At 35.8% G+C, this 17,597-nt stretch overlaps 1 protein-coding gene across 5 annotated transcripts in view; it reads right to left on the bottom strand.

The window, feature by feature from the left end:
• STIM2 (stromal interaction molecule 2) overlaps positions 1–17,597 on the bottom strand; it is a 163,806-nt gene that overhangs the window by 53,837 nt on the left and 92,372 nt on the right. For all 5 annotated transcript variants that reach the window (XM_054485108.2, XM_054485107.2, XM_054485105.2 and 2 more), the window contains one exon: positions 15,521–15,635. In XM_054485108.2, the coding sequence (XP_054341083.1) occupies positions 15,521–15,635 (115 nt within the window). The remainder of the gene's footprint in view (positions 1–15,520; positions 15,636–17,597) is intronic.

Raw genomic sequence — 17,597 nt, 5'->3', positions numbered from 1 at the left:
AGAACTAGAGAAGCAAGAGCAAACACATTCAAAAGCTAGCAGAAGGCAAGAAATAACTAAGATCAGAGCAGAACTGAAAGAGACAGACACAAAAAACCCTTCAAAAAATCAATGAATCCAGGAGCGGGTTTTTTGAAAAGATCAATAAAATTGATAGGCCTCTAGCAAGATTAATAAAGAAGAAAAGAGAGAAGAATCAAATAGACACAATGAAAAATGATAAAGGAATATCACCACCGATCCCACAGAAATACAAACTACCATCAGAGAATACTATAAACACCTCTACGCAAATAAACTAGAAAATCTAGAAGAAATGGATAAATTCCCGGACACATACACCCTCCCAAGACTAAACCAGGAAGAAGTTGAATCTCTGAATGGAACAATAACAGGCTCTGAAATTGAGGCAATAAGTAATAGCCTACCAACCAAAAGAAGTCCAGGACCAGGACCAGAGGGATTCACAGCCGAATTCTACCAGAGGTACAAAGAGGAGCTGGTACCATTCCTTCTGAAACTATTCCAATCAATAGGAAAAGGGAATCCTCCCTAACTCATTTTATGAGGCCAGCATCAACCTGATACCAAAGCCTGGCAGAGACACAACAAAAAAAAGAGAATTTTAGACCAATATCCCTCATCAACATTGATGCAAAAATCCTCAATAAAATACTGGCAAATAGAATCCAGCAGCACATCAAAAAGCTTATCCACCACAATCAAGTTGGCTTCATCCCTCGGATGTAAGGCTGGTTCAACATATGCAAATCAATAAACGTAATCCAGCATATAAACAGAACCAAAGACAAAAACGACATGATTATCTCAATAGATGAAGAAAAGGCCTTCAAAAACGTCAACAGCCCTTCGTGCTAAAAACTCTCAACAAACTAGGTATTAATGGAACGTATCTCAAAATAATAAGAGCTATTTATGACAAACCCACAGCCAATATCATACTGAAGGGGCAAAAACTGGAATTATTCCCTTTGAAAACTAGCACAAGACGGGGATGCCCTCTCTCACCACTCCTGTTCAACATAGTGTTGGGAGTTCTGGCCAGGGTAATCAGGCAAGAGAAAGAAAGAAAGGGTATTCAATTAGGAAAGGAGGAAGTCAAATTGTCCCTGTTTGTAGATGACATGATTGTATATTTAGAAAATCCCATCATCTCAGCCCCAAATCTCCTTATGCTGATAAGCAACTTCAGTAAAGTGTCAGGATACAAAATCAATGTGCAAAAATCACAAGCATTCTTATACACCAATAACAGACAAACAGAGAGCCAAATCATGAGTGAACTCCCATTCACAACTGCTTCAAAGAGAATAAAATACCTAGGAATCCAACCTACAAGGGATGTGAAGGACCTCTTCAAGGAGAACTACAAATCACTGCTCAAGGAAATAAAAGAGGACACAAACAAATGGAAGAATATTCCATGCTCATGGATAAGAAGAATTAATATCATGAAAATGGCCATACTGCCCAAGGTAATTTATGGATTCAATGCTATCCCCATCAAGCTACCAATGACTTTCTTCACAGAATTGGAAAGAACTACTGTTCATATGGAACCAAAAAAGAGCCCACATTGCCAAGACAATCCAAAGCCAAAAGAACAAAGCTGGAGGCATCACGCTACCTGACTTCAAACTATACTACAAGGCTACAGTAGCCAAAAGAGCAGGGTACTGGTACCAAAGCAGGTAATATAGACCAATGGAACAGAACAGAGGCCTCAGAAATAACACCACACATCTACAACCATCTGATCTTTGACAAACCTGACAAAAACAAGAAATGGAGAAAGGATTCCCTATTTAATAAATGGTGCTGGGAAAACTGGCTGGCCATATGTAGAAAGCTGAAACTGGATCCCTTCCTTACACCTTATACAAAAATTAATTCAAGATGGATTAAAGAATTAAATGTTAGACCTAAAACCATAAAAACCCTAGAAGAAAACCTAGGCAATACCATTCAGGATATAGGTATGGGCAAGGACTTCATGACCAAAACACCAAAAGCAATGGCAACAAAAGCCAAAATTGACAAATGGGATCTCATTAAACTAAAGAGCTTCTGCACGGCAACAGAAACTACCATCACAGTGAAAAGGTAACCCACAAAATGAGAGAAAATTTTTGCAATCTAGCCATGTGACAAAAGGCTAATATCCAGAATCTACAAAGAACTCAAACAAATTTACAAGAAAAAAGCAAACAACCCCACCAAAAAGTGGGCAAAGGATATGAATAGACACTTCTCAAAAGAAGATATCTATGCAGCCAACAGACACATGAAAAAATGCTCATCATCACTGGTCATCAGAAAAATGCAAATCAAAACCACAATGAGATACCATCTCACGCCAATTAGAATGGCAATCATTAAAAAGTCAGGAAACAACAGATGCTGGAGAGGATGTGGAGAAATAGGAACGCTTTTACACTGTTGGTGGGAGTGTAAATTAGTTCAACCATTGTGGAAGACAGTGTGGCAATTCCTCAAGGATCTAGAACTAGAATTACCATTTGACCCAGCGATCCCATTACTGGGTATACACCCAAAGGATTATAAATCATGCTACTATAAAGACACATGCACACGTGTTTATTGCGGCGCTATTCACAATAGCAAAGACTTGGAACCAACCCAAATGTCCATCAGTGATAGACTGGATTAAGAAAATGTGGCACATATACACCATGGAATACTATGCAGCCATAAAAAAGGATGAGTTCATGTCCTTTGCAGGGACATGGATGCAGCTGGAAACCATCATTCTCAGTACACTATCACAAGGACAGAAAACCAAACACCGCATGTTCTCACTCATAGGTGGGAACTGAACAATGAGATCACTTGGACACAGGGCAGGGAACATCACACACAGCGGCCTGTCAGCGGGTAGGGGGCTGGGGGAGGGATAGCATTAGGAGAAATACCTAATGTAAATAAGTTAATGGGTGCAGCAAACCAACATGGCACACTTATACCTAGGTATCAAACCTGCACGTTGTGCACGTGTACCCTAGAACTTAAAGTATGATAAAAAAAAATACATATATATACTAAAACCAAAACAATATCCTAAAACAGATTGGATGCAGATGCAGCTATGAGAATCTAACTACCCTCCAATAAGTCAGACATTGAAGAGGTTTGCAAAAATGCAAGACAATGTTAGTCTTCTCATTATTTTTATTTTGGAAAATATAATTTATTTTAAATAAAAAGATTACTTATATACTTAAAAAAGACTTAGACAAACTGCTCAAATTTTAAAATGAAACTGTAATAAAAGAGAAGATACACTATACTGTAATTTCAAGCTACTCAACAAAGCGTGTTGAACAATCAGTTATGCAGAGGAATTTATTAAGCGTTCAGTTTTGTCATAAATTCAGCCTCCCATACTTAATATACTGCAGTTTCATTAGAATCTAGAGTGATTACTCTTTTGGGCATTCTTGAAAACCACTCAAAGAATCCAGACACAGTCCTAAAGCATATATTCACTAACTTAAAACTTCACCTTCCCTCATTCAAAAGCTTCCAATTTACACATCTAAAAGATAATGCAGTCTAAGGTCATCAACAGATTCATGCAGTTGAGCATGCTCATTAAAAACAGATGAGAGAAATTTAGACAACTACCAAAGCAGATCAATCTTCAACTATCTCACACTGCAATCTGGGATATGCTTACCTTTGCTAAGGTCACAGGCTCTGGATCAGTGGGAATGCAGCTAGCACACAGAAACCTATTATTATTCATTGCAGTAGAGCTGTAGCACTATCATTAAAAGTCTCCCACAAAATATTTGGTACTGGTCAAAACAGGGAAAATAATGATGTTAGAATTCTATATGCTTACAATATATAAGTCAGAAACTAAACAAATGCATAAGCCAATTTAAAAGTTAAGGAATCTCTTGGGCCTCCCTTCTCTAATTACTTGCCCCTCCATTGCCACTTTCCCCATCCCGCCTCCATCCCCTTCCACAAAGCTCAAGACATTGTTCAACAAGGATTGTCACTCAAATTCATCACAGAAAATGAATTCTAAGAAGGATTTAAAAATTGTTAGTGATATGCCTGTGAGTCACTGCCATCCAGCAATGGAGAATTATTCTGTCAACAAGTTTCTTGCCTGTCTGAGCTTACATTATTTTCTTATTAGCCTAACAAAATCTTTTCAATCCATAAACTGACACAATTATCCATGAAGAAAAAGAAAGCTGACATGAAACAAAATATGTAATAAGGCTGACATAAAACAAAATATATAATAAGACTACCGCTAACACATAGTAGGTGTTCAAAAAGTAATTGCTGAATTATTTTTTAACGTTCAACTTTAAAAATATCAGTCCAGTGCTTCCCTTTTGTCTTTTAAGCAGCCCAGATCTACCAGGTCTTAAGAAAACCTTCTATTTGATCAGACTACCCATTTAAAACTACCATTACATTTCCCTCCATTTTCTTGCCTATTCCTTAAATAGGGGGTCACCCACTGTTTCTACTTTGTACATACTCATTCTCTTAAATCCTTTCATTGTGGTGAAATATCCATAACATAAAATTTACCATCCTAACCAATTTTAAGTATACAATTCAGTGGTATGAAGTATATTCATACTGTTGTGCAACCATCATCACAATCCATCTCCAGAACTCTTTTCATCTTATTACACAAAACTGAAATTCTGTATCCATTCAACAACTCCCTGTTCTCTCCTCCCCGCAGACCCTAGCAACCAACATTCTACTTTCTGTCTCTATGATTCTGACTACTCTAAGTACCTCACGGAAGTGGAATCTCGCAATATTTTTTACATGACTGGCTTTTTTCACTTAGCATAATGTTCTCAAGGTTTATCCATGTTGTGCATATGTCAGAATTTTCTTACTATTCCATTGTATGCATATTCCACATTTTGCTTATCCATTCATTCGTCAATGGACACTTGGGTTGCTTCCACTTAAATCTTGCTCAAGATTTGAGTGTGTGTGTGAGTGTGCATGTGTGTCACTCCATTCCCCATACCAATATTTAAATTTCCTGAAGGTTAATGATTTTTTTTTGATACAGGGTCTCAGTCTGTCATCCAGGCTGTAGTGCAGTGGCACAAACATGGCTCACTGCAGCCTTGACCTCCTGAGTACACGCGATCCTCCTGCCTCAGCCTCCTGTGTAGCAGGGACCACAGGTGCATACTACCAAGCCTGGCTAATTTTTTTTATTTTTTGCTGAGATGGGGTCTCACTTTGTTGGCCAGGCTAGTCTCAAACTACTGATCTTCCTGCCTGTTAATAATGATTTCATTCTTGCCAAATCTAATGGGTTTTTTCACATATATCATATTTCTCTGTGTCAAGCTACTAGCCACTTTTCATCTTTCCTCTCTCTAACCCCCACTGTTGGAGGAGAGGGGAGGGGGAGGAGGAAAGGGGAGAAAAGAAATCACTTACGAAGATGCATACAATGCAAAGAGAATAAAAGATGAAAGATGTCACTGGACCAGGAAGATAAAATGAAGCTGAGGTAAAGGCACTTACAAAATATATGAGATCCTTAATAACAGTTACAAAAGGCAGACAAAGAAGGAAGCAAAATCAGTCACAGGATTCACAATAGAAACACAAAATGTCTGCTCAGCAGTACATCCATTCTTATTACTGAGACCTAAATGAAGAATTATTCGGGAGGACTCTTGGCAGACACTTTGCAATATGCCAAGTCTATGCACCCTACTATATTACCGTCTATCCCTTCCTGAAAACACTCCCCTTTCTAGATGCTGATGACACTGTGCCTTCCTGATTCTCCCTCCATGTTTCTGATGGCCATTACTGATTTCATTAATCAATTCTTTGTCTTTGCCTTAATGCCAGTCTTCCCCAAGGCTACTCTCTCCCTTTCCTTCTTTTAGTGAACTCTCAATTTATATGACTTGAATTATTATACCTTTACGTGAGTGAATCACAAATCTCTGTTTGCTTTTAGAACATTGCCCTTATGCAACTATAATCTCCTAGTGATAAACACCTGTTTTGCATTTTTTTTAGCTGATTACTTGGTAAGAAAAGTTGCTGGAAATAAAAACGATAAATTTCCCTCTATGAAAACTGCCATTCTGTTTCATTTTGTCAAACTGATCTAGATTCTTAATTTCAAACTATTAAGTAATTATCTGATTAAAACACTGAAATCAAAACTATCTAAATGGTCTATTATTTTCAACATCCTGAAAGAATTAATGTTGATGCAAAGAGAGGGAGAAACAGAAGATTATCCAAGGGTTAGAAGAATGCTTACTGAGGACCTTTTATTGAAGAGGTTCTTATCTTTAAAATATAAAACCAGACGAGATGAGAAAGATAGAAAGATATAAGCTTTATTTGTTCTATTCTATGCAGAGTAACCATCCAGAGAGTGAAATGGTTTTTAATTATAAGATATAAAAACATGCTAAGTGATTTATTCTATTTTTTATCATTCATTTCCTCTGAGCTATACATTTATATATGTAATATATACATAAATATACATATCAGAATCATAGAAATGTTTAGAATTTTTAGAAAGAGCAAAGGTCATATTCAAATTCAAAAGGCTGGCTAATACCTCGGAAAGTTTTAGTTTTCACTGTATTAATATTTGTAATTTACATTATTTCTATTACAGTCACTACTAAAATGCTAAGTAACATTCAGTTAAATGGGGGGAAAAGACTTAAGTAAGCATAAGACTTGTCTGAGAAAGAAACAAAAATTAACTGACCATCTTTGAAGACAATGTCATTCTCAACAAACAAGTCCTTTATTCAAAAGCAGCAAATAAAATATTTGTTCTATATAAAGTAGAATATAATATAGTGACTCTCCTGCAATAACACACATTTCAAAATCTAAAACTATTTCCTGAGTCCCTCCTTCCCACCTCTTTCCCAAAACAAAGATGGATAAAGGAAAATGTAACACACATTCATATGCAACTGATTTCCAACTACTAGGAAAAGGGTAGAAAGGACAATATGATGTCCAAAAAAGGCTACTGTTTTCTAGATAGTCTGTCACAGTGAAAAGTGGACAGCCCTCATTTTTACCTTCTGCAGAAGGTTCTGTTACTGTACTCCAACCTTGAGGTATCCCTTGAGTCTGTGAACATAGCAGAGGAGAAATGTAGAATAATTCAGGTGTATAGAAAACCATAATAAGGCAAACTCACAACCAATCTTAGAATAGTACCTCCTTAAATCATTAGAAAAGCTTCATATGTTGAATTATATGCTGGAAAACTTGTTATGTGAGACAAAACGAGGCTCAAAACACTTATTTCACGTGTTCCTACAGAATAGAATTGTCAAGTTTTCTACAGGACAGAGAGACGTAATAGGCAGTTGGTCTCTGCATCTTCTTCTGAGAGGGGGTCTCTATTTCAGAATAAAACCAAGAACAATCTACGTAAAGAAGGCAGGATTGTCTCAAAGTATCTTCCACAAACTAAAAAGACAGAATTAATCCCAGCAAATCAGCATATGCAATGTTCCAAAATCTCTAAAATGAAAGTGTACTTAAGTGAAAGAGGAAGAACTGAGAATAATAAAACAGAAAGAGAAAGAGAAAAAGAAGAAAATTAATAAAACCAAAACAGCCCTGATGGGTAGATTTGAAGTGAAGGGAATAGAGACACTAAAATGCTAACATAAGATCATGATTAAGAGCAATCAGCAACTTACTGTGAGTGCTCTGAACTCATTTGGATAATTTTATAAAAGAAAGTTATTTGATAATAAAGGGAAAAGGGGGCAAACTCTGTATGAAGTACAAAAATCAATTATAACTAATGATTAATACAAAACAATGTTTGCCAAATTTGTAAATTAATCAAGAAAGACACTATTTTTCTAGCAAACCCACGTTAAACTCCCTTAAATGTTGGTTGACAGAGTGAATGAGTAACATACTGGTGTCACCTATTCTCTTCACAGAAGAAACTTGGACTATTAAAGACCTTTTGTTAGTGGTAGAAATGATGACATCTGTTACTCTGAAACTACACTCTACCTCAAGAATGGACCTTCCCTTGCATAAGGTGCTTTCTGTGAACAATTAAAACTCAACCCCTCCACTGTGGCTATAACAAGAGCTTCTCCTAAAGCTAAAAGCACTGTAGGAAAGTGGAAAAGTGTTAAAACCTGATTTACTAAAATAGCACAGGTATTTGTAGCATATTAACAGCCTTGTGTTTTTTCAATGCGTTACATTAAGTACAAATATCCTCCTAGCTATTAATCTAGCACAGTGTCTCTCACTGAAGGAGTGACAAGAGATGAAAAGTAAATGTTCCTTAATGCAGCTCATCTGGCTTTACTTAACTTCTGTAGGTGGATGGACATGCTTTTCCTTTTATTATCCCACAGTGCCTTCTACATAATCTCAGTTACAGATCACCGCACATCCCTTAATTACTTGTTAAAAGATCTTTCTCCAACACACTGTAGACGGGTGGAGGACAGAGAACACATTCTTCATCTGTGTATCTTTTGTACCTAGGACAAGGGCTTTCTCATAATAAGCATTTACTAGAAAATTTTTCCTGTATGAATCAGTTAAATAAACCCCCCCTCCAAGCCCAGTGGATCCAAAAATCACAGGGAGAAAAAAACTGGAATTCATTCTAAACACAGGGGAAAAATTAACCCAAATCTTCCTTTAAAACACTGCTCAGAATTCATGTTTCATTCTTCCCACTCAAAGCCACATTATATTCAACTCAATGCTAATGTTCCTGCCAATAGTGAATTTGTCTTTTTATAACTCTTCTTCATTACCAGGCCTTCTAAAGCAAGAAGCTATAGTAGCTCTTAATACTTAGTGCAATGATGATAAAATGCTAAAATACACTATCACCTCCCACACAGTAAATATTGCTAATAGATAATTGCTAAAATAATATCCTTTTTTGCTATCAAGACAGATACAGACCAAGCTTCCTTAATACAGTGCTCCAGCGAATCACTATGGATTGGTAAGCACTGGAATATGAGTGGAATCATACTTGCCACTCTTGGAGCTGCTCATCAGATTTACACAGAGACTCACTACAGTCTGGCCTCCTTCTCTGACCCAATCTCCCAGTATTCTCCAACTCAGCTGCCTCTTCCAGCAATATGAGTTTGCAATATCCCATAAATGTGCCATGGTCAGATTTACCTTCCAAAAACAGTAGTAATAGATATCTGTTCATCACTTACTATGTGGTAGACAACTTTTACTCCCATTTAACAGATGACAGAACTAAGACACGAGATGGTTACGCACTACATGGTAAGAGCAAAAGACAAAATTTTAAAAGTGTTTATTATTATCTCACATACACTAAAAATGTATTATCTCTTGTGTAAATTATGCTTATTTGAAGGATTTAGCATTTACAGCTGGACTCATTTTAATGTGCTAACTTGTATATCCCTCTCTTATTTCTATGAAAATTTTATCTTTCAAAGTCTTGTTGAAGAGCCATCTCCCTAATGAAGCCTTCCCTGTAATAAATGTGTCGATTCTCTTAGATTCCTACAATCGTGTCATTTATACAGTATTTAATCAAACCTTCTTGAGTTGCTATTTAACGTTTCATCTGCATACATGCAAAACATTGTTAAGCTCCTGGAGGAGAAAGGTCGTCTCTCATACTTCCTTATTTTCTACTAATGAGTGTGATGTATATTGTAAATATACAAATAAATATTTTGTTGATGGATGCCACAAAGATAACACTACCTTATTATCTGCAAGGCTTACGTTTTAAGTTCCTCTTCTGATAATGCTAAACAATACACACTTTTCTATTTACAGTTTTTTTATTCTAGTCTCACTGCAACCAACATCATACACTTTAAAGAGCTGGTGGATTTTATCAACATTTAAAAATCCCTTTATACTTTCATACCCCCAAGAAAAATCTTATGGATATAAAGGTTCTATATATTTTTAAAATATTTATAACTTCCCTTACTTTTAGGAATTTTATATCAGTGGTCAGAAATTTTTTTTCTTTATATTTCCTTTTATAAAATATTTATATTTTTGCTGTCCTAAACAAAAAGAAAATACTCTTGGTCATTTAGTCTCTGGCTAGCCTTTAGGTACACTTGAAAATAACCATTATTAAGTGCCTGTATCTTTCTTCTCTCAGACTATTTCAGTTGCTTTAAATTTTTAATCCTTAAATAAATAAACATTATCCTAAATTTCCAAATGTCTATTCAATTTGTAAAGCCCAAAATTAAACAGTGACCTTAGGTAGGTTAAGACTTGTGCTGAACAGGATGGAAAGATTACCTCATGGTTGTCACATGTTATAACTAACCCAGTGAGTTTTCATTTTAAAAACAGTGTCTTACTTAATCAGTTTTTTATCTACTATAGTCTCTAAATCTTGTATATAACCAATAATTTTCTATCTACATTTTCCTGCATTAGGTATCTGGCTACTATTTAAATACATTCAGTAATTCTCACAACGTATCCAGTTTATCAAAATCTAACTGAAATGTAACACTAGTTTTTAAATGGCTTTCATTTGCATTAGACAGCTGCCATGTGCAACTTGACCAAGCATTCTCTCTACACACAGACACACACACACACACACACACACTGCATTAAAGTCACTGCTGAAATTCTATTTGAGGTCAGGATCAACTTCTGCATAAAACAATTTTACTTTTCCGCAGTTGACAAAATTCCAGAAAGATCTTGGGTACATTTCACTGTCCAGAGTTTGCACACAATGATGGTACATATATAGCTTAGTCTGTTCATTTTATCAATAAATATTGTGACACTAAGTCAAAAACAGTATAAAACTTTGAATATGGCTGAACTTTTTAGTTTATTTCGCATTATTACTGAATGAGAGAATCAACCTTTACTAAGTGCCTAACAGGTGTTGCCATAAATTATGTCAGGTACTTTTACTACATTACTGATTTATGTCACACAAGAATTACATTTTATAAGTGAATTTTCAAAATCTGTCCAATGCCTCACTGTTCATAAATAGAAGAGCCAGAATTTAAAGCTGTATAGTTTGAAAGCCTACATACTTTCTATAGCATGCCACCTCCACTTTCACTTCTAGCAAATTTTCAGGTAACTAAAGAAGGAGGCTGGGTGTGGTGACTCCCACCTGTAATCCTAGTGCTTTAGGAAGCCAAGACAGGAGGACTGCTTGAGGCCAGGAGCTGGAGACAAGACTGGGCAACACAGTAAGATCCCGTCCCAACAAAAAATAAAAAATAAGCCAGTTGTGGCAGTGTACGCCCATAGTCTCAACTACTCCAGTGGCTCACTTGAGCCCAGGAATTTGAGGCTGCAGTGAAGTATGATCACACCACTGCACTCCGGCCTGGGTGACAGAGCAAAACCTTGTCTATTTCAAGAAAAAAAAAGATGACATGGGGGAGATACTATTTATGTTCTACTTCTTGTCTCCTTCTAGAACTCCTGGGTCAACCCAAACACCACCTTCTGTGTATAATAGTGAGCTAATCACTCCCTCCAGTGAGCTACCTCCATACCCTAAACTTACTTCTATTATTGTACTTATCACCTTATAGTGTAATTTACTTGTTTTCTTTGTCTTTCCTACTCAGCAATTTGCTCTGTATATCCCAGATCCATGTTTAACTCATCATTAATCCCCAGGATCCAATGCAATGCTTGTTTAGCACCTAATAGATACAGTCTATTTTGCTGCATGTGCTGTTGTAACATGAATTACTTTATGTGCCACTAGTAATTAGGGGTCACGTCAATGCAAAAGTCACATCATTTCATATGTGACTTTTCCAAACATGGTATCATTTCACATCGCCAAGTAATATCAAATGGATGCAAGGTACACTAACTGCCAATACAGCAAGCTACAAACAGGAGCTTCCACTTACCCTCCTTCTTCATCTTTGCTAAATTTGGGTAGAGCCTCTGTCTTGGAAATGCTTGTTGCTCGGTTCTCATTTTCATGCACTTTGCCCTTGTCTTCATTTTTTAGCAACCTCAATTCTACTAGAACCCCCCATCCATCCTTCTATAAAGTTATCTTCATTGTTTTTTAATGTAAATTCCTATAGCTACTATATAGTATGTATTGATTAGGAATTTGAAATTCTTTTTAGCGGCACAAGTATTTTTTTTTTTTTTGAGACGGAGTGCAGTAGCGCACTCCCAGGTTCAAGTGATTCTGCTGCCTAAGCCTCCCTAGTAGCTGGATGACAGGAGCGCGCCACCAAGCCTGGTTAATTTTTGTATTTTTAGTAGAGACAGGGTTTTGCCATGTTGGCCAGGCTGGTCTTGAACTCCTGACCTTAGGTGGTGTGCTTGCCTCGGCCTCCCAAAGTGTTGGGATTACAGGCATGAGCCACTGTGCCTGGCCTGTACTAGTATTTTTATTAATACTGTTAATACCATGGCTAGTAAGTTGTATAGGTTTTGAGTAATCTCCTTCAGTCCCATTTTTCCCATAAACTGTCATTTTTAAGTTCACAATTTTAAAAAACGTAAGTTTTTAAGAAATGCACATAATGTCTAATAACGGAAATGCCTGTACTCAAAACATTTGACCAACTAAATTACTAAGCATCCAATACTCATCAGGCATTACACTTTCATTCACTCAACAATTATTTACTGAGTATCAAAGTGAATATTCACTACTGAATACAAAGTGAATGCACTGTGCTAGGCATGGAAGACACAACAATGATGAGCAAAGAATGAATGTATATATTTGCATGTATATGTATGTGAGTGAGTGCGTGTTTTATATATATATATATACACACACACAAACCTACACACTTTGTGTATAAATACACATATACACACACACACACATTTTTGTATATATTCAAGTAAACAATCTTGAATTACATGTTATTGTTAGGGGTACATTCTAATCTCTACTTCAGCAGTTTTCAAACTTTTTCAGAAGAACTACTTTTCGTTTCTCCAGAGAAATTTTCAACAGAAACAAAATATAACAGATAAAAGCAGAACCCGACACACTCAACATGCCCCGTCTCTGGGACTCCTCCTGGAGCCTGAATGTTTTAAAAACCAGTGCTCTGGCAATAATACCCCACCCTTACATGACCCCTTTAATAAACAGAGTCTGACATGGGTTGAGAAAAATCAATTAGGTCATTATAAAGCTTCTAGTGCAAGTTTATTACCACTTGACTCCTCTCTCTTTCATCCCATACAGCTGCATTACTAGGAATCCTGAGACTACTTCTGCCAGGCTCTGTAAGGTTATATAGCCAACTGGGGCTTAGAGAAAAGGAAGCAGAGAGGAGATAACTTAGGCCAACTGTTTGAACTGGGGAAATCCCTCATTATCATAATGGTTAGATCTCAGATTAAGGTGAAAGCCTAGGGAAAAAGAGGTTTAAGAGGTCATTCAACTTGAAAAGGCCTTAGCTTAAAAAAAAAAAATCAAGTAAACAAACATTCTCATAGATCACAAAAGATCTCATCAAAGTCACTAGGGTGGGAAAACAAAAAGGAGTTTAAGAATAGAGTCCTCTTTATTTAGGATACATTAATAAACAAAACATACAACGTTCCCCTGCTCTATAACACTTACATTCTCGGAGGTGAGGCAAAGGGAGATATATATAATGAGTCAATTATATAGTATCTTAGAAGGTGATATATGATGGGGAAAAGGAAAGTGTGAAGCTGAGTAAGAAAGATCAAGAGCACCAGAAAAAAAAAAAAAATGAGTAAAAGGGGAGGATAGCAATGTTAAACGGGGTGGCCAGAGTGGTTTCACTGAGACCACAGCCATTGATTGATAAAGACTTTAACAAAGGAGGTAATGGAGTTAGCCATGAGGACGTGCGCATTCCTGCATTTGTGGAATAGCCACAGGTCCAGAATGAATGGAGCACAGTGAGCAGGAGAGATGCATGGAATAGAAGAGATAAGAGATGAGAGAGAGGTGGAAATAGAAGGCAGAACACATAGAGGCTTACGGGTCTTTGTAAAGATTTGGACTATTACTCTGAGCCGCTACAGAGTAATGAGCAGATCTAATTTACATTTTAGAGTACTCTGCTAGGTGAAGAAGAGACTACAGCAGAGCACAAACACAGGGAGATGAATTAGGCTGTCACAATTATCCAGGCAAGAGATGATGGTGGCTGAACAAAGGTAGTACAAGACCTAAGTGGTCAAATATTTTTTTCTTCATTCAAACATAGTCAAGTGGGTTCCAATCAATGTATTACATATTTTAATCCTTAAAAAATACTAATAGCAATAGACTTTGTAATGGATCTCCACCTCCCTTATAAGTATCTATGGATTGCTGAGCTATATCGTGTCAATAAAGTAAGTTTGTTGCTGAGTTCCCCACCATTTTCACTTTTCCTCATGAAACAGATATTTGTTTATTTCTATTCCTATCCAAGCTCATGTTATTTTAAAATGGTGTAGGGAAAAGAAATGGAGAGGTTTTTTTAAAGTCTATATATTTTTCTTTTAAGTCCATAATTGTTTTCTTCTTTCTTCCCCCATAATTGTTTTCTTCTTTCTTCCCCCAACCCAAGTGTATTTCAGCAGAAACACACGTAAGCAAGCTATCTACCATCTTCTACACTGAGAAAAATACTGAGCATTGGTGGGACAGTTTTCTTTATTTTCCCGCTTCTAAATGTTATCATAATGACTCAAGTAAACTTTATTATTTCTTTACACTCTTAACTGGTAATCTGTCCCTTTAATTTCATTTAATTTTTCAGAGAAAAATATACGCTTACAATATAATTGCTGACTTTCATGAAAGAACAGAAGCATTAGAAAGAAGGAATTTTAGTTGAGTTACTGAAAACAAAATGTAAGTTTAGTGGGCTTGTAAAATTTTTTTAATTTTAGTAACTTCCTAGTATTAGGAACCAAGTTGAGATTTTTAGATCACAGACTTTTCCTGTACTAAACAATTACTGTCCATAATACAGCTTGAGAACTTAACAGCAGAAAAGGGAACAAAATACCAATTTTATCATACAACTATTACAAGACATCATAAAGGATTTACTTAAGAAAAACCTTAACAGTAATAGACTCCTAAAAACATTAGGAACTATTCTCCACAACTAAAAGGAAAACTTTGTGTTTCCATATGTTTATTTGCTAAACCTTTTATAATAATGTCATGTAATAGCTGAAATAATGCTTTACAACTTTAGGCTCTCAGACATGCATTATCTTATTTATTCTACTACAATTATATGAGAACAGCCTGATGCTTAATGACTCTCAGAAAGATAAAAATCATCTTTCAAAAACAAGAAGGGAAAATTATTTACTAAAATATAAATATCCTCACAGAAATGTTATTTTGATTTTTTTGGTAAAAGCATACTATGAGTTAAGAACAACTAAGCAGGCTAGATGTGCAGAAGAGGAGGGAGCCAGATCACGAAGGCAGTCTTACCTTCTGATGTTTTCCATCGTTTCCATAAATCCTCAATCGTTATATGTTTATCTTCTCTGTGCAGATGGCTGTGTTTATTAGTAGCATCTTTATATTTCATATCTTCTCTGATGAACTATAGAAGAGAAAACACTAAGTTAAATATAAATTCATTACATTAGTCTTGATAACTGGAGAAAAAGATAAAATCTGATATCCAGTGGGTAAGTATTTTCAAACAGTAACTGGTAAATTTTTGGTATTGTAGTCACATTATTCTTACATGTTTGTAAAATGTATTTAATGAAATGTCTTCTGCTACTAATCATAACGCCACCACCACCAGCAACAGCAGAAGAAGTGCTTATTCAATGTTTATTATTTACCAGGTATTATTCTAAGTTATATAACAAATAGGTGTATACAGTCACCCCCGCCTTATCTGTGGGTTCAGTATTCGTGGGACTGAGAATATTTGGAGGAAAATGGATGGCTGTGTCTGTACTGAACATGTACAGAGTTTTAAAAATCATTATTCCCTAAACAATATAATACAACAACTATTTACATAGCATTTACACTGTATTAAGTACTATAAGTAATCTAGAGACAATTTAAAGTATATGGGAGGATGTCTGTAGGTTATATCCAAATGCTGTATCATTTTTATATAAGGGATTTGAGTATCCACGAATTTTGGTATCCGCGGGGAAGAGGGAGTCCTGAAACTAATCCCCCACAGACACCAAGGGACCACTGTATATCTGTCCATACAGAGAAAGTCATTTACAACAGTCCTATAAGGAAAGTATTATTTATCTTCATTCAATAGATGAGAAACCAAGGCCCAAAGAGGCTAAGTAATTTGCCCAAGGTTGAAAAAATAATGAATATCAGAGCTGAAATTCCAACACAAGCCATTTGGTTATATTCAACAGCATAATATACTGCCTCAACATCACTGCATTCATTTTTACCAAATACTTGGTGACAGAGATGTTTCAAAACATAATAAATAATAATCTTCTCAATTACTGCATCATATTTCTATGTTCTTCTGCCTTTTTTAAGCTACTACTTTTAATTCAAAGATTTGATTATGGTGTTTAGAGCTAAAGTATACTTTACAAAACTGAAGTATACCTTCTATTAATCTTACTTTAAAATATATAGAGAGATAGGCTGAGGCAGGAGAATTGCTTGAGCACAGGAGTTTGAGGCTGCAGTGAGCTGTGATTGCACCACTGCACTCCAACCTGGGCAACAAGGCAAGAATCTGTCTCTTAAAAAAAAAAAAAAAAGGCATTAAAATTATTTTTGCTAAAAACTAACCTGTTCTATATTACTTTTTAAACCGTTTCCCATTGTCTAACAATAAAAAGCAAACTCCATTTTATGGCTTAATACCACTTATTAATCTTATCTCTGAGAATCTTTTAGGCCTTATCTATTGATACTTTCCTCATATATGTACCCATTACTCTAATTATGTGAAACTAATAGTTTTTAAATTGTTTATGCTTTTTCTACCTCAATATTTTTTATTTTTCTTGTTTCGTTATTTTATGTGGTATCTTTTTTTTCTATTGTTCCAAAACTATAGATCACGTAAAAGATTTCAGAAGTCCACAATGCAGAAACTGAAAATTCCCCTACAGCTACAAATGCCAAAGGCATATTTTTCTGACTTTTACACTGGCAATGAACATCACCTTCAGACAAAACACCAAATTCTGCCTGAGTAGAGTTGCTCTCTACTGAAACTAAAAAAGAAAATTTTAACAACTGTATAATATTGAGCAAATCATTTAACTTTTCTGAGGCTCAACAACCTTGGGAGCAAAATAAAGAAACAATGCTCTAGGATCAACAACACTGTTGAACATGTGGTCACTCAGCAGAGTAGTGTCAGCATTATGGCAATTAGAAAACACTTCCACAGCATCTGGGCCAAGCATATGATAAATATGTTCACCTTGTCCACCCTGTACATATATACTGGAAATTAAAAATCTGGTCCTTCGTCATCAAAAGTTTGAAAAGTACTAAACTAAAAAAATCTATGTAATCTGTTGTCTGCTCTAAATAGTGCCTTATT

This window comes from Pongo pygmaeus, chromosome 3 (assembly GCF_028885625.2).
Source record: "Pongo pygmaeus isolate AG05252 chromosome 3, NHGRI_mPonPyg2-v2.0_pri, whole genome shotgun sequence".
Classification (NCBI taxonomy): Eukaryota; Metazoa; Chordata; class Mammalia; order Primates; family Hominidae; genus Pongo; species Pongo pygmaeus.
Note: the sequence above shows the minus strand (reverse complement) of the source record. Positions and strands in the feature narration are given on the sequence as shown.